We start from the raw sequence: 27,348 nt of genomic DNA, 5'->3' as shown, positions 1-27,348 counted from the left end.
TGTCTGCACAGTTAATGACGTGTTCCAAGGTAGAGGCTACACTGTTCGGCGTTGCTTTCTCTCTCACGTGTCGCAGTGTTGCTAGAATCTGCTCATACTGTGTTAGTTCTACGAGTAGTTTGTTTCTAAAGGGTGGCTCAGTACATGTTGCAAAGATCAGCTCGCTAATGCTATGGTTTTGTGCACTTGCCCTTCACCTTCTGTTTCGATCTGAAACATTTCTACCTCCTAGACGAAACAGGCTTGGAAAATTGAGGATGATTTAAAATCCTATTGTTTACAATGCTCCCTTGAGTTCTCCAAAGACCTGCTGACAGTCCTCTGTCCATCTATATGGCACATTCTTCCTTAACGGTGTCCTCAAATAAGGCGCTCTGAATGAACATCAGGATCCAGTAAAATACCTACACCACTGACAGCGTATCCCAAGAACTTCTTTTCTTTTCTCGTAAATTGCATTTTGCACAATTTCAACTTTATTTCATCACTTTCTATAGCTTCTAAAACTGCATCCAACAGCACACAATGTTCTTAACAACTAGGAATCGAAATCAACACATCGTCCACGTAGATTGTAATCCTCTTTAACAATTCGTCAGCTATTGCTTAGGACATTGTCCTAACTAAAGAGCGAGCTTTGACTCTCAGTTCAAAAACTATCATCTTTTAATGGTCACACAGACCCACAAAGCCGCGCAGAGGGGCCGCGCGGGTTGAGGCGCCATGTCACGGGTTGCGCTGCCGCTACCGCCGGAGGTTCGAGTCTTCCCTCGTGTGTGTGTTGTTCTTTGCATAAGCTAGTTTAAGTAGTGTGTAAGTCTAGGGACCGATGACCTCAGCAGTTTGTTCCCTTAGGAATAGACACAAAAAAAGAAGACAATCTCACAAATAGGAAAGGTGTGTACATCCTGCAGTCTTTTGCTAATGGTGGGTTCCAGTATCCATAAGTTACATTCATAGATGTGACAAAATTTTGCACATTTAAACCTCTGTAATAATTTTTCTATATTTTTAGGACTACCACTCACTGGTAATGTCATTTTGTTTAAAGCTCTTGCATCCAATGCAGGCGTGATTCATTGTCTTTTAAGGGAAAGACAAATAGGGGATTATTACAAACACTAATATCCTGTTCAAAAACTTTCCATTTGAGCGTTTCCTGAATCAATTCCCTTAGCGCTTCCTTATGTACATCATCCACAGCAAATAGCTTCCTAAAAGGAAGTGTTATATTCGTGTGTGGTTAGATAACATTCATAACCGCGAACTAAGCTTCTCATAAAATATTTCATTAGGCTTCTGCAAGACCCAATTTAGCTCATTCTTCTGCGTTTCTATCAGAGCCGATATTTCCTGTACTCTTCAGTTCTTATCTCGATCTCTCGGATTTCAGTGGTTTCTACTTCCGCTCATTCTCTGTACGTGTATTGGCTGTTATCTTCGCTGTTATGGTCTCCAGTCCAAAGACTAGTTTGATGCAGCTCTCCATGCTATCCTATTCTGTGCAAGCTTCTTCACCTCCGAATAACGACTGCAACTTACATAATTCTGAATCCGCTTGCTGTATACATCACTTGGTCTCTCTCTACAATTTTTACCATCCCCCCCCCCCCACAACAGTACAACCCAATAGTAAATTGGTGAACCCTTGATGTCTCAGAATGTGTCCTACCAACTGATCCCTTCTTCTGGTCAAGTTGTGCCACAAATTTCTTTTTTCCCCAGTTCTATTCAGTAATTCCTGTGATATGACCACCTAATCTTCGGTATTCTGTAGTATCACATTTCAAAAGCTTCTCTTCTCTTCTTATCTAAATCGTTTATCGTCTATGTTCCACTTTCACCAAAATACTTTCAGAACAGACTTCCTAAAACCTAAATCTATATTCGATGCTAACAAATTTCTTTTCTTCACAACGCTTTTCTTGCCATTAACGGTTTATATTTTGTATGCTCTCAATTTGAGTCAGCATCAGTTATTTTTCTGTCTAAATAACCAATCTTATCTACTACTTTCAGTGTCTCGTTTCATAATCTAAGTCCCCCTGCGTCGCCAGATTTAATTCGACTACATTCATTAGCCTTATTTTGCATTCTGTTTATGTTCACCTTATATACTCCTTTGAAAACACAGTCACTTCCGTTCAACTGCTCTTCCAACTATTTTGCTGCCTCTGAAAGAAATACAGTGCCATCGGCGAACCTCAAGCTATTCTTTCTTCTCCCTGAACTTTAATTCTTCCTCCAAATTTTTCTTTGGTTTCCTTTACTGCTTGCCGGACGGGGTGGCCGAGCGGTTCTAGGCGCTACAGTCTGGAACCGCACTACCGCTACGGTCGCAGGTTCGAATCCTGCCTCGGGCGTGGATGTGTGTGATGCCCTTAGCTTAGTTAGGTTTAAGTAGTTTTAAGTTCTAGGGGACTGATGATCTTAGAAGTTAAGTCCCATAGTGCTCAGAGCCATTTGAACCATTTGAACCTTTACTGCTTGCTCAATATACAGACTGAATAACATCGGGAATAGCGTTAGAGCGAAATTTCATGGAAGTTTTGGGAATCAAAAGTGTTGCTGCCTAGTTTGTTCCTTGGATTCTGACTGAAAATCACACCATAACAGCGAGAAACACGGAAAAATGTGGCAGCCAATTTGTTAGAGCAAACGGAAATAAATCCAGAATTGTTGAGCCATGCTATCACTGGTGATGAAAGTTGGTTTTTTCAGTACGATCCAGAGACAAAACGCCAAAGATCGCAATGGTGCTCAAAGGATCACCCAGACCAAAAAAAGCTCGCATGTCAAAGTCAAAAGTGAAATGCCTGCCTGTGTGCTACTTTGATTCCAATGGTATTGTTCATAAAGAGTGGGTGCCTCATGGACAAACAGTTAACTAATATTACCACAAAGAAATTTTTGAAAGACTTCGTAAAAGAGTTCTTCGTGTCCGTGACAACATGGCTGATAATTGGATTCTGCATCACCATAATGCGCTATCCCATATTGCTCTGTCAGTACAGCAATTTTTAACCTGAAAACAAATTTCAGTACTACCACAGCCACCTTATTCACCACATATCACTCCGTGCGACATTTTTCTATTTCCAAGAGTAAAAACGGCTGTCAAAGGGACACCATTTTCAAACAGCACAAGATGTCCAAAAAGCTGTGAAGAGGGTCTTGGAGGATATTACAGAAGATCAGTTCCAGAAATGTTACCATCAATGGAAGAAGCGCCGGAGAAAGTGTGTGCAATCAGAAGGGAACTACTTTGATGGTGACAACACTTAACTTGACTAAAACGGTAAGCAACATTTATATTTTCACATCAGTCTCATTACTTTATTGTCGCACCTCGTACACCGTTGAATGTACCTGCATAATTATATCTATGTGCAACACATATTTCAAGATATATCACAACATCAAAAATAGATCAATATGTATCACGTCTTCAACGCTGAGATGCGTGAAAATCTGCCGCGTCATGCAATGACTTTTAGATTAATTATTAGTCACTCGCTGATCCGATTTAGAAAAAAATATTGATATTGAGATGGACTGAATGCTGAGGAAGGACATAGGCTACTTTATAAAGTGTTGGTAGTAGATACTAAGTTGAAGAATATAACGCGAATTGGGGAAAAATATTTACCCTTTCAAAAACCAAATTACTCTTTGACTTTCGGTGTTCTTCATACATGAGAAAATTATTTTCTTGGTTGATATATGTTTCATGATACGAAAAAAATGGTTCAAATGGCTCTGAGCACTATGGGACTTAACTTCTAAGGTCATCAGTCCGCTAGAACTTAGAACTACTTAAACCTAACTAACCTAAAGACATCACACACATCCATGCCCGAGGCAGGATTCGAACATGCGACCGTAGCGGTCGCGCGGTTCCAGACTGTAGCGCCTACAACCGCTCGGCCACCCCGGCCGGCTTCATGATACGATTCAAAATACTGAATGCAAGGCTTATGTAATCTTCAACGTGTTTATTGCATACTTCCGCACTATTTGTTGCATAATGTACACGTTGCGTAAAGTACAGCTACTACGCGCACTGTCCAGTACTTGAGAACGGGAGAACTTGGTGGCTTGCAACGAAATTTACACATAATTTCAAACCGTTACGAAATTTGTCTCGTTGACAACACTCACAAGACGGTGAAAGGTAAAAAGTTTTTCGCTTACTGCATTTCCGCTGTTCATGTAGTAATCTGTCTTGTCAGGCATGACGTCATGATGTTTACACTTACTGCTTCTTTGCTACTAATTCTATTTGCGACACATTTACAAGACAATATGCAAATATGCTGCTGAATGTACCTACAAAATAATATTGCTGTACGACTCGCATGTAGTTCAGGTGACATGAGGGAAGGAGCCAACGGACAGATAAAATGGGAGCAGGAGATGGGCATAGGGAGGGGAAAGCAGCAGGTGGATGAAGGCAGGGGCAGGAGCAGAAGCACAGTGTGTCAGCAGTAGGTGAAACAGAGAAGGGGGAATAGGGGCGTAAAGAGGAGAAATAAACACATACCACGGCAACGCCAGGTACTTAACTAGTTTACAATATGATCCTGCTCTAAAATTTTACTATCCAAAATTCGTTCCTTGTCAATCTAATTCCTATAATCGCTGTTATTATCCTCTCTTTCACGAAAATCTGCCACGCTCCCCTTAAAAATACATAGCCTTCATCTCTCGCTTCTATTACAACTGTTTTACTGCACCAATATTGCAAATTTTTGTTTGGTGTGGGATTACAAATAGATTTGCTAACGGATTTGACATGTGCTCGTACAGTATGCAAATGCTAACCCTTTTACAGACTCCTATTAATTTTCCTCACCTTCTGTGCTATCATGAACGCTAGTACTACTTTCTACTGGCTGTCTAGAATATCGTTCATCTCATTCGGTTGGTTGCTGCTGTTGGTAATCGGGATTCCTTTCCCTGTTCCCTGCCACAATATCTACTTCTAGCAGGATAGCCTCGTCATCTATACCTTCTCCTAGAATGATTCAATCGTAGTACATCTATTCTATTTACATATGCTTTGATCCTATCCTCATTTTGCCTATTGTGAGGCCTATAATCTCTATGTGCATTCTCCTCTGACTTCTACCCTCTCCAGACAGAGAATAAACTCATTAATGGCATCCCTGGATACAGAAATTACCTTGTATGGCCAGTACAAAGGCAACTTATTCTCAGTTCCCATAAAAATCTTCTCAGTTTGTAATTCAGTGCTCAGTTGCATAAAGCTGTTACCCACTTTTGCACAAATGTGTTTTAGAATCAAACTAACATTTATTTCAGCTTAACCAATATTCCTCAAAGAAACCTGTTAATTAACTTCAGATAAGTTTCCCCATACAGGAGCTTCTGCCATTTACTTCGATATCACAGAGCCTATTTTCTGAATGTTGTTCCATAATATAGGCAATACATCCTCAAAGTTACTCCAGAATTTCTTATGCAGCACGGTTTAATTAGGGTCAAATCTCAAAACATTTTCTGTCGGTAACGTATGCAATTCTAGATGATTCTCCACACCACAGTACATCACATGACCATTACTGTTAGGTAAAATTTGTTCTACTCTTTGAAAATTACAATCACGGTGATGCAAGTTATCACTCAGAGCTGCACTACATTGCGTCAAGTTATTTTCCAAGTTGTTAACTCTTGCTCACACGGTCACACCAAACTCTTTGCACCTATATTTTGTTCCTTTTTTCAAAATATTATGGTTATTGTCACATTGTTCTTCAATACAATGTTCTTGAACCTGAATTCAACTTTACCTCGAACTGTTGGTTCTCTTCAGCAACTTCCTCACTTTCCACTGTTACATAAGCGTTATTACATTTCTGTTCCACTTAACCAATTTGTCCTTTCAAGTTATTATTAAGTTCTGAGATGTCATTTGTCAATGAATCTATTAAATTAGAAACAGTTTATTCGGTTCCCAGTGTATTTCACTTTTGAACTCTTTAATTTTGCTTAGAATTCTGCTTAATGTTTAATAAACCTCTGGTTAAGCCCAGAAAACAATCCAGTGGTTTCATAGCTCATATCAGATATCAAGCAATTCATTTTACTATTAATGTCGCCACTCAACCAATTCATTTCAAAAGTCAGTCCGATTCTTAAATAGACGTATTTGTTCTCTGTGTAGATCAACCTGAAGATGCCTAAATAAGGCGAAACGCATAGTTGAAAAATTAAAAATTAAAATTGCAGCCAAGACTGTTTTTGACCAATGATCTCGATATTTCAATAAACGGTTTAAAATTGAAGTCTCTTCACAATCATGGTAAAAGAACCGAGAGAACGAGCGATTTACTTCTCCTTAACTGAAGTTGGTGTGGAGCGTTTGCGAAGTTCAGTACAGGAGAGACTCCAGAAGACATTGCACAATGACAGCACCAGTCCTTCCGCTAAGCACGGGAAGTGCTTGATTCTCACTGGGTGATGACCTGAACAGCCCATCACAATAGCTCCTGCTCTCAAATATCCTCTGTAGTCCCTACGTTGTCATACGCGGTATCAGCGATGTATTTCGCTCCAAAGGTGACCAAACAAGCTATTAAGTTGGTGTTCATAAAGTTTTGGCTCATCAGAGTACATAATAGTCTGAGCTATTAACGGTACAGCTGTAGTAGCAATGCAAGAATCTGTGTCGGGTATGAAATAAATAGAAGAAAAATTCCATAATGAGATTTTCACTCTGCAGTGGTGTGTGCACTGATATGAAACTTCCTGGCAGATTACAACAGTGTGCCGGACCGAGATTCGAACTCGAGAACTTTGTCTTTCGCGGGAAAGTGCTCTGTCGATTGAGGTACCCAAGCACGACTCAGGACCCGTCCTCATACCCTCAGTACTGCCATAATGCCGTCTCTTCCCTTCCAAACTTCACAGAAGCTCTTCTGCGAACTTTGTAGTAATAGCACTGCTGGAAGAAAAGATATTGCGGAGACATGGCTTAGCCACAGCCTGGAGGATGTTTCTAGAACAGGGAAGGGAAATACGTAAAGCCTCCATACTAAAACAAAACAAATTTCAAATTTTAAAAATTCTCGTTTTCACCTCTAGTAATTATCCGCCGTCCACACAACTCTTTGCTACTACAGTGTGGTGCCAGTTAGTACTTGTGGTGCCAGGTTGAGAGGTGTGTAACGACAGTCAGGAAAGAAGTTTGTTGGCAATTCAAAATAGCATCAATTTAAATCATATCCAAATCAAGAAGCGAACTCCAGTTAACATTTACAGTTTAATAACATAACTGATAGCTACTCTAAAGCAAGTCCAATAAGAAAGGAAATATCGAACTTTATAACTACTACAGTAATATTTCAGACTTAACTCTGACAGTACCCATCTCTTAATGTCACAGTTTAAAAGGTATCCCCTAAAACTCTCAGGTCTATGCCAGCGTTCACATTCCTTTTTAAAATAATTTCGTAACTCACGTTTTGATTTCAGATCCAGATTGTCCCATCCACAGAAATCAGACCCAAACTTTAATCAGCAGAAGTTTAAAAAATTAAGGCATAGTCTAACCAGGGCCACCCAAAAACAAGCAGTGGGCAAAACCTTAACAATAAAGATAGGAACCAAATTATCATCGACGCCACTGACGACAACCACAACAACTGTCATTCGATTGGCAACATTACCATGGAGCCTGTGAATGATGGTCAGCACCGAGTAGAAAACATCTGTACAAATTTTAAAAAAATAATAAAAAATAAATAAAAAATACCACTTTTAAAGCTGTCAGTAAGAAAGGATGTAGGATGTCCGTAACCCAGTCCCTACGACACAAAACAGGTTGCTATTGAGCCAAAATTCGGTACACTGGAGCTCCCTTTAATACAAGCGGAACTGAGCTGACACTGAGCCAAGGTAATATGCCAAAGGCGAACCAAGTTTATGAAGACAGTTTCCAGCCAGATGGAGACTCATGGCACAATGGACGCACTCACCGCCGTTGTGATGTTAGGCGACGTTTTCTTACTGGTGCCTCGACAGGGAACGCGGCGCTGGGAAAGCCCCGCCTCTGAAACGGTCCCAAGATGGCCCGCTCGCCAGCTGCTGCCAGCGTGCGTTCTCCTTCAGCAGCGCGGGCAGCACACCATCTTCATTATACGGCAAAGTCTTTTGGTATTGCACTGTGATTCATACACCCTACTCGCTAAACTGATACTCTAAGCTTCTCATATGACGTCTCTGAAGATATTATCAAGTTCAAATCCTAAAGCAGGATTGACAGAGAGGTACCACACGTAACGCTGACACCTGTAAAAGGAAATCATCAAAGACGCAACTAATGGTCGTGATAACCAGTGTTGTAGGATCAACACAGTATGTTCTTACTTTGTTCTTTGGAATTTTACAGTGGAAAATAAATAAATGAAGAACGCAAATGTTTTCTTTAATCTCTCTACGTGGAATACAATTTAATCTGAATCCTGAACTCACCACATAGTATGATACAAGTTTTTTCTCGTAAGTAACATTTAACAGAAATTTTCAGATGTAAATGCAGGCTTTCTTGAAAATCATTATCGTTAAAAACATGATTTCAATAAGTTACACTGCTGGAAACAAACTTAGTTCAGTATTTTAGTGATTTCCAATTCACTCAAGATACATTGTTGCAACAGTTCATATGGAGTACATAAAATGATTAGGTTTACAGGTCAATGGCACAAGCGACTCTGAGGTACGAGGTATCCATCCTGCTGAAACAGCCGTATTAGTACACAGTGAGCCTCCACAGGCGGCAGTGCAGGCCCTGAGTCTGGCATCCAACCGATTTTACAGAAGACGTTTGTTATCCTGGGACACAATGGATATCGCTTCCCAGGATCCCACCTGCCAGACCTGTCCATGTAGTTTTGTGAGAGTTGTTGGCTGGCGAGTCACACGAGCCACTTCCCGTCCTGTCATATCCCACACGTGCCCAATTGGAGACAAGTCCGGAAACCGTGCTGGCCAGGGAAGTTGCTGAAGGTCTTGCATGGCATTTTGAGTTTCACGTGCAGTGTTTGAGCGAGCATCATTCTGTTGGAATAACGCATTACCTTCCTGTCGCAAGAATGACAAAATAAGGGGCCTGACAACATCCTACACATACCAAGTGCTGGTTAGAGTCCCCTCCAGAAGCACCAAAAGTGAACGAGAGTTGTAGCATCAAGCATCCCAGACCACAAGGTTTGGGGTGTGGCCAGTGTGTCTCGGACGAATGCATTCTAGCGACAGCGCTTACCAGGTCTACATCATACGTATAAACGACCATCACTTGGGTGCAGGAAGAATCTGCTTTCATCGCTGAAGACCACAGCACACCATTCCATCTTCCAAGTGATCCTCTGATGAAGCCAATCAGCCATGCAAGTCGATGCTATGGTGTGAGTGGAAGACAGGCTAAAGGGGTGGGAGCCTGTTGTCCAACTGTTAATAACTAGTTCTGTGTTGCGTGGACATCTAGAATCCTGTCTGCGACTGTGAGGATGTTCACGTGACCACTGACACCAGCGTCGTTGCACAACTGATGTAGCGCGACTTACTGTTGCGGCAGTTCTCCAGAAGGACCATCCTGCCACTCGGAAGGCCACGATTTGACACCTTCCAAACTTGCTATGTTGGTCATAGGAACCATTAACGCCTCACTGTGGCGTGGTTGAGTGCTTGCTTCACACCTTTGCACCACTGAGCCTTCTTTCTGTGGGCATTCCCTATTAAGTGGTGTGCCTGGTAGCTATGCCACTACGCTGTCTTTTGGCGGACGACGTTAAAGCCATTATCGGTACAGCTACTGTCTCCCAGATAGCATATGCCGTTATCGGATCAAAATTGACGTCGTATTTCCGGCAGTGTAGCATTCTAGCACTTGTTGACTGCAAGTTTTGTTTGTTGTTGGGATAGGATATTATCGTTAACATAATATGCACCTACCAAGTATTCCAGAAGAAGAGATTTGTTGGCGTGTGTCGCTGCAGGCATAGCCCCACAGTTCCTACAGAGCGAAGCAGGTGCAGCAAGTAGCGCTGTGTCAGACATTCACTGCCCGCAGGTTCTGGAGGACGGCGCTTCAACATCCACATGTTAGCTGCCCATTATTTCCATAAATCCTCTTAAGGGACAAGGCCAATTTCCTTCCCCAACTTTCCTCATTTCAAGACTGCGCTCCGCCTCCGACGGCCCTGTGCTTGACATGACGTCAAACCCTCGTCTTCGTCTTCTTCTTTACTTCTTAGATGGAGTTCCGAGTAACATGTTAAGAGTAAGAAAGTCAACAACTGGGCATGTTTCGAATCAATCAATTGAAGTAAGGCTCTACAGCATGTGCTCTAGGAAAGACAGTAGTTCGGAGATGTAGTCCCCAGGAAGCCACTGGGAATGCTAAGAATGTATAAGACTAGGTGTTGTATTTAAATCCACTTCTACACGCTACCCATCAGTATGAAGTGCATGGAAGAGGGTACATTTCATCATACCAAACACCACACTGGAAAGTAAAAAATTAACACTCATAAGCAATGTTTCTGTAGGAATTAAGTTTCATTGCCTCATTATATTGGTGCATCAGTATTCCAATATTAAATGTAACTGGGAAAACAGAAATTATGGAAAGAGCAAAACGCCCAGCCACTGTAAATCACTTACAAGATTTCCACAAGATTCAAGACTAAGCTATCATTGTAGGAAATATCTGTTTCCTGCTACAGACGGAAACATGATTCAAAGAAAAGAGAAAGTACAGATTCAGGTCGACAATGTACCGAGCGTGTTTGCAGTTCTTTAGGTCGTCAATTAAAGGAGCCTTCTCTTTCACAGTTGCATCCATTTAAATTTCAGTAATTCCTCTCGCCATATGGTCCACTTACAAAAAAGAGGCAGTAACTGGTATACTGGAAAGTGAAGAAACGCTGAAAGAGACTCGTTCGAAGGTAACTGAGCATTTGCTTGGGAGAAGCCTCGTAGTGGTTTTCAATGATGGTCGCCAGAATAGCTTAAACTTCTAGAGGTACAGAGATGAGATACCGCCGTCTCATGTGCAACAAGTCAGAGCTCGTCAATGCTTTCTGTTCATGGAAGTTAATGTGAATGCGTTTCGCGCTGCAGAGGTTTCTGAATTTTTCTTACGTGAAGATATTGATTCCATAAAATGGCTCGTGATGATTGAGAATTGAGTCCTTTTGCCCATTATCTAGAATGCACTTGGAACTCCGTCAGTAGCCAACAAAGACTCCCCCACACGCCCCCTGCCAATACAGTACTGGAATCACCAGACAGAGAGCATTCGTGATAGGTAGGGTAACAGTTACTTGTAGTAAATAAACTAATCATCAAACGTTTTGCTCAACCCTTATATCTGGGAACACGAACGGGCTTACATTCCCGTGCAGCAGAGTGTGAGAAAATCAGACTTATGAAACTAAAAATGCAACCTCACCGTAAAAGAAGAGCGAAACAACAACCAAAATAAATGAGGTCGGTTCCAACCTCAGTTAAATCGATGTCTGTTGCCAGGAAAGATTCATCACCATGTTGCCCCGCCCCATGCTGTGTAGTGTGTTTGGATTCCCCTCTCAGTTGTTTTGTCCACGAGGTGGTCGAATTGTTGCAGCTTCTGCCTCTCTTTCTCGTCCACGGCGGCCTTCCTGTGATCATCCAGGTTGTAACGAAGCATTAAAACTTTGGAGCAGTCCCAGTACACTGATACGCCAAAACGCTATCGCCACTGCCCAACGCGAGGATGGATGTCGCCTATTGGCGTTGCGGGAACGTGACACGGTAAGGAAAGTATAGAAGTGGATCAAAGGCGGATGGGGAATCATTCTAGAGACGAAACGGGCCGAAAATGGGGAAATATACTAACATGAGCAACATTGTCAAACATGATATTATTACCAAGAGCCTGTGAACGAGTATCTCGAAAAAGGCGTAGCTGGTCGAACGTTCACGTGCTGCTGTATTGAGCATCTATGGAAAGTGCTAGAATGACAGTGAAAGTACCACTGGACGATAAGTGGCTGGACATCTACGGCTCTCCACAGAACCTGGGATTCGGAGGCCGAAATAACGCACTGCTGGTGCACGCACAAGTGTTTTGTAGCACATCATTCCTGTCACGTTTTTGATCATAGGACTCCACAGCAGACGACTCCTACTTGTTGACGCAACGACATCGTCAATTACGAAGCAGTGGCCACGGGATAGTCGAGACTGCAAGTTGGATCAATGGAAACGCGTGGCCTCGTCGTATGAATAACGTTTTTGCTACACCAGGTCGGTGGCCGACTCCACAAACGCCGTCAAACTCGCGAATGGCGCTTCGAAACGTGCAGCGCGCTACGGGAGCAGGCTGGTGGGAACAGTATTATGCTATGGGAGATATTCTTCTGCCTTTGCATGGGGCCTGTAATAGTGATCAAAGACAGCTGAGGTTCACCTGCATCGCTTCATGCTTTACGCCTTCCCCAACGGTGATGTCATCTTTGAGCAAGACAATTGTTCAGAACAGTAGCACAGTGTTTTGAGGAACATGACAGTTAACTCACACTGTCATCTAGGCCGCAAAGATCGACTGATGGAACCCATCTGGGTCGCTACCACTCGCTAACGCCGCACCCTCAAGCAGCAGCCCTTTGTTTGCGGAAATCAAATGAATTGCGCTAGAAATCTGGTGCCAAATATTTCAGCCGTCTTTATTCCATAGAAATAACACATACATGAAATGAAATGGTACACAGGTGGTCATAGGGTTTTGGCTCGACAGTGTAGACTCATTAGGTTCCCTGAAAACAGACACCACTAGCTACGCAATTCGTTTGATACCCATCGCCTGCAGAAAGTTATTTACGAGGAGACCATGATGTTCCCACGCAGTATCCTTTTGAAAGATGAAGCATCACCGGAATCTTGTGTGTCGAGTTGGACGGCAAGCTGAAGGCTACTGTGTAGCGCTAATATTACCGTCGGTACCCGTCAGAAGTATCACCTATCCCTTCATCGTACCAGCCCAAATCATAACTGCCACCGCACCCCCACCCCAAGCCAAGCCCGTGGGACTGCATGGATAAGACCCGGTCACCTCCACACTCCTCTACGAAGATTGCGAGGCTCGATACAAGTTCTATAATACCCAGTGAAAGTAATCTGACACTGTAAACCAAGTTCCGTTCGAAGTGTTCCCTTTCTCAGTTTCTTTACACACCAGGATCCTGATGAATGTGTAGTGTTGTTCTTATGGACGCGAAGCAACCAAACTGATGGTGTGCAGCTGGTTGAGTACTCTCTGGGTCGACGTAGTCCTCATATTTGACATCATAATGAATGAGAGTTAATGGAGACGTGTGCCAAATCCAAGTAAAAGAGGGTCATAGCCCTCCATTTCTAGAAGAAAGAGGGACACAGGATCTTACTGACACAGGAACTTACACATCCTATTAGATCGGATCAAAAGTTTCCCACACCTACTTCCCTAAGTAACTAGGTCACGAACCGATGAAACGAGATTGGCTCAATAGTAAGTCTAGTACACCACATCGTCGGAAACAAGTGGGGACAAAATTCAGATACACTACGCAGTGATGCAGCCTGTCTTGTGTCCTCAGCTACTGAACATGGTGTCGCTGCATGGTAGAACAGCCCACATACAAATAACACAGAATGATGGCCTGAGGAGCATTAATAGCACTAACATGTCAACTCCCACTCAATGGTTCTCTCTTCTGTCCAGTATTGCTCCTACTAGACAAAGGCGCCAAGAGAATCAAAGGCACCGCGGAGAGTTCCAGAATCCATTAACTGAAGAAATTTGCGGGGTGTGATCTTTCGCTTCACGAATACTCAAGACCCTACCATATCTGAAAGGCACAAGGGAGACATCCTCAACAAGTGAGCTTGTATGGAAAGTGTTGCTTGTGAGTGTGGTGCCAGCAACATACAGTGAGAAATATGGCGGAGAGCTGCGCATTGTAGCCTGAGAGACTTGCCCAAATTGTCACCGAGTGCAACGATCTGATTCTCAGATTTAGACATTACCCTGGGAATATATTGCGTATGAATATCTGTATGTTGTGTAAAGAGACAGGTCTATAATGATACTCCTGTACTAGACCATGTTCTAGTCCTGTCAGAAGTTTGGATGTGTGCACAGGCGTTTTTGATTTCAGCAGAGGCTGCTCCGTTTACAAAAATGTGTCAACAGACTAGTATACCCTTCATAATTTACACCGGAATAACTCAGACCAATACCTTGCTTAATCCTTAATGCCCTGGAACTCTTTCAGTGCAAACAATAAACACTGTGGAAGGGGCAGTTGAGTTTAGCTTTCTCTATTTTGTTCCAGAAAATACAGTCCTGTTTCATAATATCATTTATTATGTCAGCTGATTCCATTTTCTTTTGAAAGGTTGAACGACGTGGAATGGAACTTGGGAACGCTGCCAAATGATCATCTGAGGGACAGTATTCTTTCCCCTTTAATGCACACTGTTCGGCGCATCACAAGAGCCATAATCGTCAGGAGATGGTGCTATTACCGACGACAAATTAAGTTTTCTGTCCGACACTTGAACAAAACTGGTGAGTATCTTTTAGGTAAGTTTTATGTTGTTAAATACCGCGCAATGTTCTCAGTAAGGCACGCCATCAAGAAAACCTCTCCTGAGATAATGTATACATACATGACATTACTGTGTCGGCGCCGACAACAGTGTCAAAATTCATAGAAAACTACTGTCGTAGAAGTAAGTAATAAGCGAATCGGACGAAAGCATTTATTATGCTTACTAATGAACACGAACTCTGACAACAATTTTCAGCTGATGTCAGATAAGCACGTCAGACAAAGAGTTAGTCGCCCGCGGGCAAGATGACGCTACTACTGCACAGTTCACTGCCTGTAGCCTAGATAACTGAGTTCGGGGAGGAAGAGAGTGTCCACAAGTTTCTCCAGGTGTGCCACACCCAGTAGCCACTCATCAGATCCCGCACAGACACCAAATTGCGAGGATGTTGGCTGTTGTGCTTCACGCTCCAGACCGTCACATTTCCTGTGAGACTATAACCGTGTGATTAAGCGAACCAGTGGATGCGTTATAGGACGTCTGAGTAGTCGTCAAGCTAGGGACTGTCGTCTGGAAAGACAGGAATGTCCACCGCACGCTCTGAATGAAGATGGAGAACAAGAATGGGCTACGAAATTGCTACACTATGCGATGCCGTCTAGGCTGCATGTTTTCAAAACTTCAACGCACAGCTCCAGAAGGCGTTCTTTCGAAATTTCTGGAGATTTGAGGCCATCTGGTGCCCTGAGTAGCCCATCTGGAGGTTTATTGAGACCTACCTTTTAAACACACGCTACGGAGAGTACATGGATCCACTACCAATGCAAACCCCAATAGATCAGAAAACATGAATTGCAAGAAAGTAAGAATAGACCCTGCGCCACTACGCAATGGTAAACGTGGATTCCAAACCACATTGAATTTCGAAAATTTTGATTCTCTTGTTTATTTATTTATTTATTTCACATGGTCAAATTAGGGCATTTATGTTCTCTCTTACATCTAAGCAGACATCCTTAGGGATTGAACATTACAACATGTATAGTACATCAACAGTATATAGTTATAATAATAATAACAATACTCGTAATAGAAGTAATAGTAATTATAGTAATAATAGCAATAATAATAATAACAGGTACAGGAATGAATATATGAAGCTTAAGAAATGTTCTGTAATATCATTTTTAGTCAAAATACACGTACTACCAAAATGTTAACCCCATGTTTTTTTAATTCATGCGGATGTCAAACATCCCAAAACATCGATTTCGGAGAAATTACTTATCTAACGATTTGCAAAATCAGGATTCGTTACTTTCTAGTATTTCTACGCCATTCTAGTAACATATTACTCCATTATAATAATATCAAAATTTTATGTACGCAGCTGCATTAAGTTATGGCTGCCAGCAGAACAAGAACGATACCGCACCGGGCTTAGCCTTTGAGCTGAGAGGAACGAAGGGCGAGTCTATCTTTCTCATTGTCACTCTTTGTTTTAACTTGGAACTGTCGCTAAGTATCGAAAGCTTCCCCATGGGCCGTGTGATTAGAAGAGGCCCGAGATATGGGAAAATTCAACACTGATTGCATCATGACCACACAGAGACTCCGAAATCAGATATTTGATTGTAAGGTGTATCCAGTGCTATTTTACTGTGGTCCTGTCGGTCACAAAATGGAAACCACGGCTTAGACATTGTCGTAGCATTGTACTAACTTTCCAATACCCTTGTCATAGAAGGCAGCTGCCTGTTCTTCTCGACAATTCTCTGCGTCGGTCTGCAGCTCGTTATGTGTGCAAAAATGTTATCTTCATATCCCTCCTCACTGCCTCTGCAGTGTACGGCCGAGAACTGTCATGAAGAAGGAATTGTATGACAGTTACGTTATGTGAGCTGCAGGATACCAGGCGAAATCTCTCAGCATGCTCTCACACATGGGGAGAGATCATTCTCTAGGCATCTTTACGTACAGAGATGAAAGGACATACAAGATATGATCGAAGGGCATACCAGAAACACTGCTCAACACGTCTGTGCAAACTTTCTTGGATTTTCACTGTGGTTTCCATTTCACCACCGATCGGACCTCAGTAAACGAATAGTCCTCGTAAAATCGAATTACAACTTAGTTATGATGAATAGTGGACTGAAGCTTAAGAGAATGGTCCACAAGAACAAATGTGGATGAAGTGAGATACTGAAGTGCTGGGCATATGATGTGGTGTGCTGTAATTTATCCAAGGCTGTAGATATTACGTTAATGAATTGCACAATAGGCAATTCATTTGAAGAGAACAGACATCAGTAAAAAGGGCAGTCAGAGAAATTACACAGACAAATGTAGATATAAGGTAGGTAACAGCGAAGAGGTCTTGAGTAACATAAAAAGGACTTCAACTGATTGACAAAATAAGAAAGTATACAAATATTCAAGAAAATGGAGGAATACAACAATGTAATCCCTTAGGAACGAAATAAATAGGAAGTACAAGGAACACAAAGAGAAATGGTTGCTGGAAATATGTGAAGAATTATAATAAGATGTGTTCGTCGGGAGGACTGATTCATTGTAACGAAAAGTCAATGGAACATTTGGTTAAATTTAAAGCAAGGGCATCAACTTTGAGGCTGCAAAGTTAATTCCACTGATCAACAGATAAAAGAATGGATAGGTGTGTACAATACACTGAAGGCATCCTCGAGGGGAAAGGCTTGTCTGTTGACGTCACTGAAAAGAAACTGGAGCTGCAGTGGAAAACATAGGTGATCCAAGTAGTTAGAGCTTAAAACAACGTTGGAAGACCTGCGGTCAGATAAGGTGGACGGGATAGATAAAAATTTTCTGAAATCATTAGTCGAAGTGGCAGCCAGACAATGATTGAAGTTGAGTGTAGAATCTACGTTGTATGAGTTTGGAGATACACCTCACACTTTCTGAAAAATATAATCGCATTACCATGAAGGTAGCAAGGGCAGTTGTGCGAACTGTCGCACAATCAGCGTAACAGCTCATGTATCCAAGTTCCTGGCAATCGAAAAGAAGATTGAGAATATGTGAGAATATGTAAATATGTAAATGAATTACAGAGGCGGTTCTGAGGTTGCGGTTCGTGATGGAAGCAATACTTCAGAAAAACAAGAATAAGACTGGAAGAGCAAGAAAAAATGCTGTTCTTTCTTCTTGTCGGCGTTTTCCCTATGTTCCATTCTTCACCGATTCTGCGGAAAACCGCCTTATGTCTTCTTTGATCAGTCCACCTATTTTTCAGATTGCTTCCACAGCACTACATCTCGAACGCCTCGAGTTTCTTCTTTTCACTTTCATACAATCCTGTGTCCCAAATTTTGCCCTCAAATTAGAGCTAATGTTTGATAATAGTGGATTTGTTTTGGGTTTTGGGCGAGAATGCCACTTCGCCTGCCTGTTCTAGTCTGGTTTTTATGTCTTCCTCAATATTTCCGTTATGAGTTTTATGCTTTCAGGGTAGCAGAATTCCTTTACTTCATTCACTACCTCGCCCAAAATTTTTATGTTAAGTTTATCAGATGTGTCAATTCTGGCACTTTTATTTTGACCGATTTATTAATTGAAGGGGTTGTAGAGTTTTCTCCTTTTCTTATCTTCAGTTTCCTATCGGATCATCCTGTGTGTTCATTAGACTGTTCATTCCAGTCAACAAGTTCTACAGATATTCTTGGCTTTCAATCAGGATAGCAATATCTTCAGTCAATCTTATTCTTCGATGTAATGTGTGAAAGATTACATTCTCCTGTTACTCCCTTTCTAATGTGAAAACTTGGTTGTTGGTCTACGATTCCCATTTTTTTTTCTTCTTGTTTCTTGGAAAAATGAAATATTACCGACTTTTCCTGTAGCTTACACCTACGATCCTGAGATTTTCTAACATCTTGCAGTATTTTAAACTGTCATTTGATTTTCCTACGTTGGCAAATCCTCTGAACCTGACTTGATCTCTCGTAAGTCTTGCTTTAATAATCGATCACAGCCTCTGTCTCTATGGTACCTTTATCTTTCCTAAAACGTAACTGATCGTGTTCTAGAACTTCCTCAGTTTTCTTTTCCCTCTTTTGTAAATTAAACCTGTCGGCAACTAGGATGCATGAACTGCTAAGCTGATTGTGATAAAAGTCCTAGCACTTATTTGCCCCTGCTATCTTAAGGACTGAGTGGATGATATTTTCCCATATTATTTCAGTTGTCTTTACACTTTGTCTTCCCTGTACTTCTTATTTATTTCATTCCTAAGCCACTTGTGCTGAATTCTTCTTCTTTATTTGGTCGATTGAAGTATTTTTTTCTGTTATCCAAGCTGTCCTCGCTGCTGCCATCCGTATACCTATTTTGTCTGTCCAGTGATGTTATTCCCTTTTTTAGAGATGTCCATTGCTCTTAAACTGAATTCATTACCGAAATACCCTATGCCCGTAACGTCGAGATGTATTCTTGACCTATTGTTGTTGTGGTTGGTTTGTTGTCGATTCTGATGAGAATAATCCTATCACCGAGCTGTTCACAGAAGCCTGCCGGTGTGGCTGAGCGGTTCTAGGCGCTTCAGTGTGGAACCACGCGACCACTACGGTCGCAGGTTCGAATCCTGCCTCGGGCATGGATGTGTGTGATGTCCCTAGGTTAGTTAGGTTTAAGTAGTTCTAAGTTCTAGGGGACTGATGACCTCAGATGTGAAGTCCCGTAGTAGTCAGAGCCCCTTTGTTCACAGAAACATATTCTCTGCTCCTCCTTCCCATTGATGACGACCCCTACATACATCTCTTCTTTTTCAGCTTGATATTAGCCCATATTCTGCTGACGAGAAATCCTTTTCTTTCCATTTCATTTCACTGACCCTCAGTAGTTATAGTTTGAGCCTTGGTATTTACGTCTTGAGATATTCTACCTGACCTACCACGTTCTGATTTCCGTCACTCCACGCTTCGACTGCTTTTGGTTTACGCAGTTTTCGTGTTGCGGTCACCTCTCACTCTGCAGTGCCCACCTGCAAATACCAGTGGAAGACAAATCCGGAATCTTCTGCCAATGGAGACATTCATGAAACATTTTCAATCACAGGACACATATTCTGTGGATTACATTACCTGTCTTTAATGCCATGGTTTCTACTGCCTTCAGCATACTCATGCCATTGATTCTTGTTGAGTCTTCTGACCTTTACGGGTAGTTTCGTTAACAAGGCAGATGACAGATCGAGGCTCACCGCTTGTACTTGAAAGTTTTCAGCCACTTCTGTCTTAGATAGCTTTAGTTTCATGAGGAACAATATCGAGCGCATCCGGCTGATTATAGCATATACGAAGATTCTTACGTGTTCTCTTGCTCTCCCAGTTGAGGTCATTAGGAAGAGAGGCTAGAGACAGAGTTACACGGCATTTCCATGAGGTCTCCTAAAAGCGTAAATTCTTTCCCTGTTTGTTATTTTTTAACTACGAAGGTGACAGTTTTCTAGTCGTCTCTTACATCTAACTGCAGGTACTGAAGGATGTTCATAAAAAAAATATTGTATATAGGTTTCAATCCAACAAACAGTATGAAAAATACACGTTTCGATCAAAACGTATTCGGTATATGTACTAATAAAAGGCATGGCAGCAATGCGGAGAGAATTGAATCGAGATCGAAGACCATCTTTATGACACTGTTAGGACACACAGTTGCTGTAATGCCACGTGTTAAAAAAATTAAAATAAGTAAAAAAAAAAAAAAACGACGCACCACGAATGAATTCTCCGAATGGTACGGAAATCGGTAGAGCTTATGTACACGTTCAGATAAACAAATGATTACAATTTCATAAAAACTGGGTGATTAATTCAAGATAAAGAGCTTTACAAATTGTGTGAAAGGCGTTAGTCCACCTCTGGCCCTCATGCAAGCAGTTATTTGGCTCCGCATTGACTGATAGAGTTGTTGGATGTGCTCGCGACGGATTTCACACCAAATTCTGCCCAACTGGCGCGTTACATCGTCAAACTTCCGAGGTGTTTGAAGGTGCCTGCACATTATGCTCTAAGCGTTCTCAATTAGAGAGAGAGGTCCAGAGAACTTGCTGGCCAAGGCAGCGTTTGACAAGGACGAAGACAAGCAGTAGAATTTCTCGCTGTGTGCGTGCGAGCACTATCTTTCTGAACTGTAAGGCATGTGGCTTGCCATGATGCGCAGCACAACGGGGCGCCGACATAGAGCCGTGCTATAAGGATGCCACGAAGGACAACCAAATGGGTCCTCCTACGAAATGAAGTGGCACCGCAGGAAATCACTACTGACTGTGGGCCGTATGGCGGCCGACAGTCTGCTTGGTACCCAGATACATCCTTGCTGGTCATAAGGTCTCAGCTGGAAACGGGACTCACCATTGAAGTCAGTTCTACTCCAGTGAATGAGATTCCAGGTCTAATGTGCCCGACACCACTGCAAGTGGGCTTGTCGGTGAACTGTCAGTGTTAGTCGGCCTAACGGGCGCCGTGAGCTCAGGCCCATTTCTGTGAGCCGCCTATTTAGTGCTTAGTTGTGGTCACTGAAGCGCGAGAAGCGCGTAGGATCGATGATAACGACGAATCCGGGGCTCTGAGTGCTTCTGACGATTGCTCGGTCCTCACATTCTGTCGCCTCCCTAAGTCGACGCATCCTTCTGGAAGCTGTATTCTGCCATGGTTCACCCCGTCCTGCCTGTACAGAAATAAATTCTTAAAAAACTTTATGCCCTCGTATCGTCATGTCCGCTGTTTACTATTCTTACCATCTGGGCGGTGAAACAGCGCTGCAGTGACACACATTCATCCGCCGGCCGCCAAAGTTACAATTTCGCATCTTCCGTCGATATAAATAAGAATTTATAACCTCGTGGTCCGTCTTGATATTCTTTTTGTTTGAATGTATTATGGGTACTACATGGTTCAACATTCATTTCGTATGGACTAAGAATATATAACCTCGTGGTCCGGCTTGATATTTTTTTTTTTTTGAATGTATTATGGGTACTACATGGTTCAACATTCATTTCGTATGGACTATGAAAATAAGAAATGCTTTTTGAGTATCGTCTTGAAGGATTAGTTGCGATTTTGAAACACATGCTGTGTCTGTTGATGAGCACTCATTTATTTATTTCATTAACAGCACAGAGTACCCTCCACCTCGAAATCTAAGGTCGATCGAGGGCTGCTAAATCTAATAGCAAAGAGCTCATATTTTTACAGTGTTATTGGTACGCATTTGTTAAAGCTATTTTAAATAACATAAATAACAAAGTACATAAAAAATTTTCTACTTTTGCAGAGAATTTAATGCTTTAGGACTGCCAAAGTTGTTTCTGCCTAGTTGAAGAAAATATAATTTATATAATGCAAAAGTCGAAAAAATGTCATACAATAAGTTTGTTAAAAATAAGGTACAACACGTAGGGAGAAGTGATATGCTACATTTGGATGTGTTAATATAGGCTAAGTAGCTTGTTGGTTGATCACATCAGAGATGACGTTGTTGTGGGTTTTTTGTGTTCGTGTGTGTAGATACATGGGGAGTTGCACGTTGGGACACTGTATTATATTCAGTAGACTTTTGTATAATTGTTGGTAATTGTGGTATATTATTTGTGATACCTTACATACATACACACCTGGTGGTATACAGATTATATACTGATCTAGCATTTGATACATGGGGTACACGAATTTTAGTTTTACATGAAGAATAAACGTCTGGTTGTAAATTCAGTAGTAGAAATAGAATGTAGTTCAGTGTCTCTTGAGTGCAGTAATCCTTAAATAACTTAACCCCTTAGATTTTTGGTTTTATACATGGTTTATACAGAAAATACATCTGATGTATAAAAAACATTGGTTGTAGCTTTACATAAAGAACAGAATATACTTCTGCCTACACATAACAAAACGTATAATACATTACTGCTTGTGTACAGTATACTATACACAACATGCAGTGCGTCGTTGGGAAGGAGGAGCCTCGGAACAAAAATTCTTTCGTGCCTTTTCCTCCCAAACGACGTTTGCCTTTTTACTAAAGTCCTTTTATGTGGTGTCACTCATTCTGTCAGTGCTTTGTTTGTTTTATGATTGTTACTACCTGTTGTGTTGTTCGTGGCTCTGTTATGACGTATAGAGTCGTGTGTTGTTGGTTTGGGTCCCTTACGTCTTGATCCCATTTTAATCATATTCAACCTTAGTGTGTTGCTTTATTCCTCAGTTTAGGAATCTATGGTCGTGCTTGCGTCCTCCGACGTGGTTTGTTGTGTTTTTGTGCTTGTGTAAGCCTCCTTACATATAGGTTTTGGCGCTTGTATTCTTCGTACAATGTGTTCGATACACTATCAGCTACGGGATTACATATTATTCTGGCGATGTCATTATCGTTCTATATAGGTCCCACATGTGCTACCGTGTTACATCAGTACGATGCGTTCTGGTGTCCCAGTTTCTCCACAAATGCATATTTCAGTGTTAGTTAGTTGCCGGTCAGGAAATGGACCATCCTCTGGCTTGGGTCGACGTGTTTTAGTTGCAACATTTCGCGTACGTTAGGGAAGAAAGAGTGAACTTGGCGACCCTTGTCGAATGCCTTGCACTCTCTCTGTCATGTTTGAATCCGCCATTGTTTCATTTGTGTTTTCTTTGTGATGATGATTCCTGTAATCTCGGTGAATTTATCGAGCTTGCCGTTCTTAAGTCCCCATCACACTGCAGCGTGTCTCTAGTGATGTGGAGTTGAAGGCTCCACTCACCCTCATGAGTACACTACGCTGACCTCGTCTTGCAATTATCTTGTTAGTCTGTATGTTCAGTCTTGCACTTGCTGTGAAGCATGCAAAGCACGAGCATTGCTGACGGCGGCTTTTATGATGGTATATGTCTTCCTGCCACAACTCCGACATGCTCTGTGGCTGAAAAATCAGGGGACACGGCTTGCTATTCACGGATTCGTGCCTTCCTCTAGATGTCTGTAAAGTATAACTTCGTGTGGTATTCTGCTGGAATATGCCACTTGGTATCATGCACACAAAGGGTATGACATCAGAGTTTACCATTTTGCTATATAGTGGCGAGTATTCAGCCCCCTTCAGCAATTTAGAAATGAGTTCTGCTGACATATCAGTAGCTTCCCAAACGATGATACCATGTATTGGAGAGATATGTATGTCGAGTATCACCGCTTCCTGAGACTTTTCAGAAGGTCGTCTGAAGAAAAAGCAGCGCCAGGCTTACTACCACAAACAGAAAGTCATTCCCGTCGATGAATATCACACCATGTCCCAGTCGACACTGGGTCTGCTCGATCCAAGTCTCTGTTGTCAGTGGTAAAAGCTACATGGCAAATCCACATCTCAAACCAGGTTCCATGAATCGCTTCCTGTCGGTTGGTGGTCTTCTTGCCACACTCTTGTCCTCAGTCCATCATGTCGCCACATGCTCTGCCATCAATATACTGCAGCCAACTGTACTTGTGATATTTCGGTGTGACGTTATCAAGTCCCTCACGCCAAAGATTCGACGTACCTCAACGTCGGAAAGGCGTCAACAAACTACACATGCACATACTCTCGACAATATTTGTTGTGCTGTGCCCCTACTAGCATTAGAAACACACAACATCTGTATCATGTACCACGCGTACCACCAAATACCATCTGTAGTGATGTCATTTTGCTGGACTGAAAATACTGAGAATAATCTCGCATAAGGATGATGCGATAAAAATAGCCCATAGACACAAAAAATACTGGAGTATGAGTTTCGTAAAGGTGTCTGCGTTGCAACTCTAAACACTTCCGACATGTATGTAGTTTCAAAAGTTCTACAGTTTTACAGTCTGTAAGCTGGTTAAGGGAGGAAGTGAAAGTTGTGCTTTAACAGAAAGTGGATGCGCTGGATTATTCACTGGTATGTCGCCTTTCTCCTCCTCCTGCAGGATTCCTGGAACGCTACTCCAGCTACAGGCGAGAGTCCGCGCAGCTGCTCTCCCTCGGTGTGACGCATCTCTCACACCTGTTCATTCCCCTCGCTTTCGAACACATGGTAAGTGGCGTTCTTTTTTTTCCTCCTATTTTGAGCTGCGCTATATGTGCATGGGTTGAAAACCTGACACACACAGCCCTGTGTAAGTATTCAGTTCTCAGTATCTGTTTCCTGACTTACCTGGCTCACTTTGACATTACCTTACCTCTCCGACTGTAATGTTAACTCTGAAGGAGTTCTGACCCATCTCTCAGGCTGCAGTCCACGTGGGGCTGTCAGACAGAGAGTGAAAAGTCGAAATAGGTATGGGTAGGAAAGAAAGTCTTCTGCATCTTTTTTTTATTTCTTACTTTACTCGAAGAAAGCCATTGCAAGTTGAAATGCAGGTACATTAATAACCAGTGTAACCGATAGGATGTTGAATGCAAATACACAAACATGCATGCATTGTGCTGTAGAGGTGTCAGATTTTAGTTGTGGAGCGGAGTACCATGCCTGTTGCACTTGGTCGGTTTACACGGGATCTGGTAACACTATTTGTGAATAACGCTGGAGTTATTGTCCAATGATGACACATATGTGCTCGGGTGGGGACAGATCTGCTGATCGAGCAGGCCAATGCCACATGTCGATACTCCATAGAGAATGTTGGGTTAAACTAACGGCCATAGTCACACAAGGGGTGATCCCTGTGGTTATGGGACCAGGCAGACAGGTTTTTTAGGTTAAAGCCAATTTCCAGACAGACAACAATCAAGGAAAATAGAAGAAAAGAAACTTCATACACAGCAAGTAGGGATAAAGCTAAGGGTGGTATCAACTTACTTCACCAAAATATCAGGGGAATAAAAAATAAAGTAGATGAGCTGATAATGTGTTTAGATGATCTAAAAACTGAGAATGAGATTGATATACTTTGTCTGTCTGAGCACCACGTAACTGTAGGGACGGAAAATGTCAGTATAAATGGGTATAATTTGGCATCTTTCACTTGTAGATCTAGTATGGATAAAGGTGGAGTTGTCATTTCTATAAAACAATGGTATAAATACAGAACTGTTGAAGTAAGCAAATTTTGTGTTGATCAGCACTTTGAGGTTTGTGCTTGTGAACTTCAGCTAGATAATGTTGTGTTGATATTAGCAACAGTGTACAGGTCTCCACTAGGAGATTGGGAGCTTTCATAAAGAAGTTTGATTCCCTATTATGCTGTCTGTCAGCCAAAAAGAAGTAGTGTGGTGATTTCAATGCTAACTTTCTACGCAATTCTGATAGGAAAAGTAAACTAGAAGTGTTATAACAACGTATAAGTTAGAAACAGTGATCAATTTCCCTACACGTATAGCTCAGGACAGTAGTACTCTAATAGATAATGTGTTTGTACAGCAGGAGGATCTAGAACAAGCACACACTTTGCCTATGGTAAACGGATTATCTGACCATGATGCACAGCTGATTAACTTCCAAAACCTAACAGGCTGTACACTTCAGAAACCATTAAGTGTAAGTGTGAGGGTGCTCAACCCGGTATCTATAGATCACTTTAGAGATAGTTTAGGAAATGTAAACTGGGAAGATGTATATAATGAGCCAAATGTTAAAGATAAATGCAGCATATTTCTTGATAAATTTGTATCCCTTTTTAACATGGTTTTCCTAAGAAAATTACTAACTGTAACACCACAAACTTTTCAAGGAAACCTTGGATTACTACAGGTATTAAAGTGTCTTCAAAAAAAACTGTATGAGACAGCAAGAAATAGTAAAGATCCAGAAGTAGTTGTACACTATAAAAATTATTGTAACATACTGAGAAAAGTTGTAAGGAAATCAAGAAATATGTATGTTAGAGAAGAAATTAACAACTCCAGCAATAAAATCAAATCAGTATGGAATGTTGTTAGAAGGGAGACAGGAAAAGTAACCACCGGGATAGGCAGTATTACTGTTAAAGAGAATGAGACCATCTTAACCAACAGTACACAGGTAGCCAATGTATTTAACAATCACTTTTTAAGTGTAGGAGAAAAAATTGATGAAAATAGTTCAAAAGAAATTGCCAGGCAGTACATGGAAGAGTCAGTGTTGAAAAATTTTAGTCAGATTAAGTTTCATGTAACAACCTCTTGTGAAATAACGAAAATTACTAAATCTTTGAAAAATAAATGTTCTGTTGGAGTAGATGATATCTCTAACAAGTTATTAAAACTATGTGGAACAATTACAGCTGATGTTTTGAGTCACATATGTAATGCATCACTGACTCAGGGCATTTTTCAAGACAGGTTAAAATATGCCATTGTCAAGCCTCTCTACAAAAAGAGGGAAACCCCAGATGTCAATATTTACCGGCCAGTACCCTTGCTTACAGCATTTTCCAAAATCTTTGAGAAAGTAATGTACTCAAGAGTGGTTACCCATCTCAACAGTAATGAGATGCTTAGTAAATCACAGTTCGGATTTCAGAAGTACTGTTCCACTGAGACAGCAATATACAATTTCACTGTCCACATAGTAGAGTCTTTAAATAGTAAAATATCACCAGTAGGAATATTCTGTGACTTATCCAAAGCATTTGATTGTGCACACCATGACATTATGTTAGATAAATTACAATTCTATGGTGTCAATGGAACAGCATATGAGTGGTTTAAGTCATATCTACAGAATAAGAAGCAAAAGGTCTCTTTACATGCTTAAGTGATTCAAAGGAGTTTGCCACTTCATCTAACTGTGG

At 41.6% G+C, this 27,348-nt stretch overlaps 1 protein-coding gene across 1 annotated transcript in view; it reads left to right on the top strand.

Annotated features, from left to right (window-relative positions):
• LOC124595202 overlaps nucleotides 1-27,348 on the top strand; it is a 106,845-nt gene that overhangs the window by 23,516 nt on the left and 55,981 nt on the right. The window contains exons 3-4 of the mRNA XM_047133840.1: nucleotides 14,442-14,614; nucleotides 24,565-24,671. Of these exons, the coding sequence (XP_046989796.1) occupies nucleotides 14,442-14,614; nucleotides 24,565-24,671 (280 nt within the window). The remainder of the gene's footprint in view (nucleotides 1-14,441; nucleotides 14,615-24,564; nucleotides 24,672-27,348) is intronic.

The sequence above is a fragment of the Schistocerca americana genome, chromosome 2, assembly GCF_021461395.2.
Source record: "Schistocerca americana isolate TAMUIC-IGC-003095 chromosome 2, iqSchAmer2.1, whole genome shotgun sequence".
Classification (NCBI taxonomy): Eukaryota; Metazoa; Arthropoda; class Insecta; order Orthoptera; family Acrididae; genus Schistocerca; species Schistocerca americana.
The sequence above is the reverse complement of the archived record's forward strand: the minus strand, read 5'-3'. Positions and strand labels throughout refer to the sequence as shown.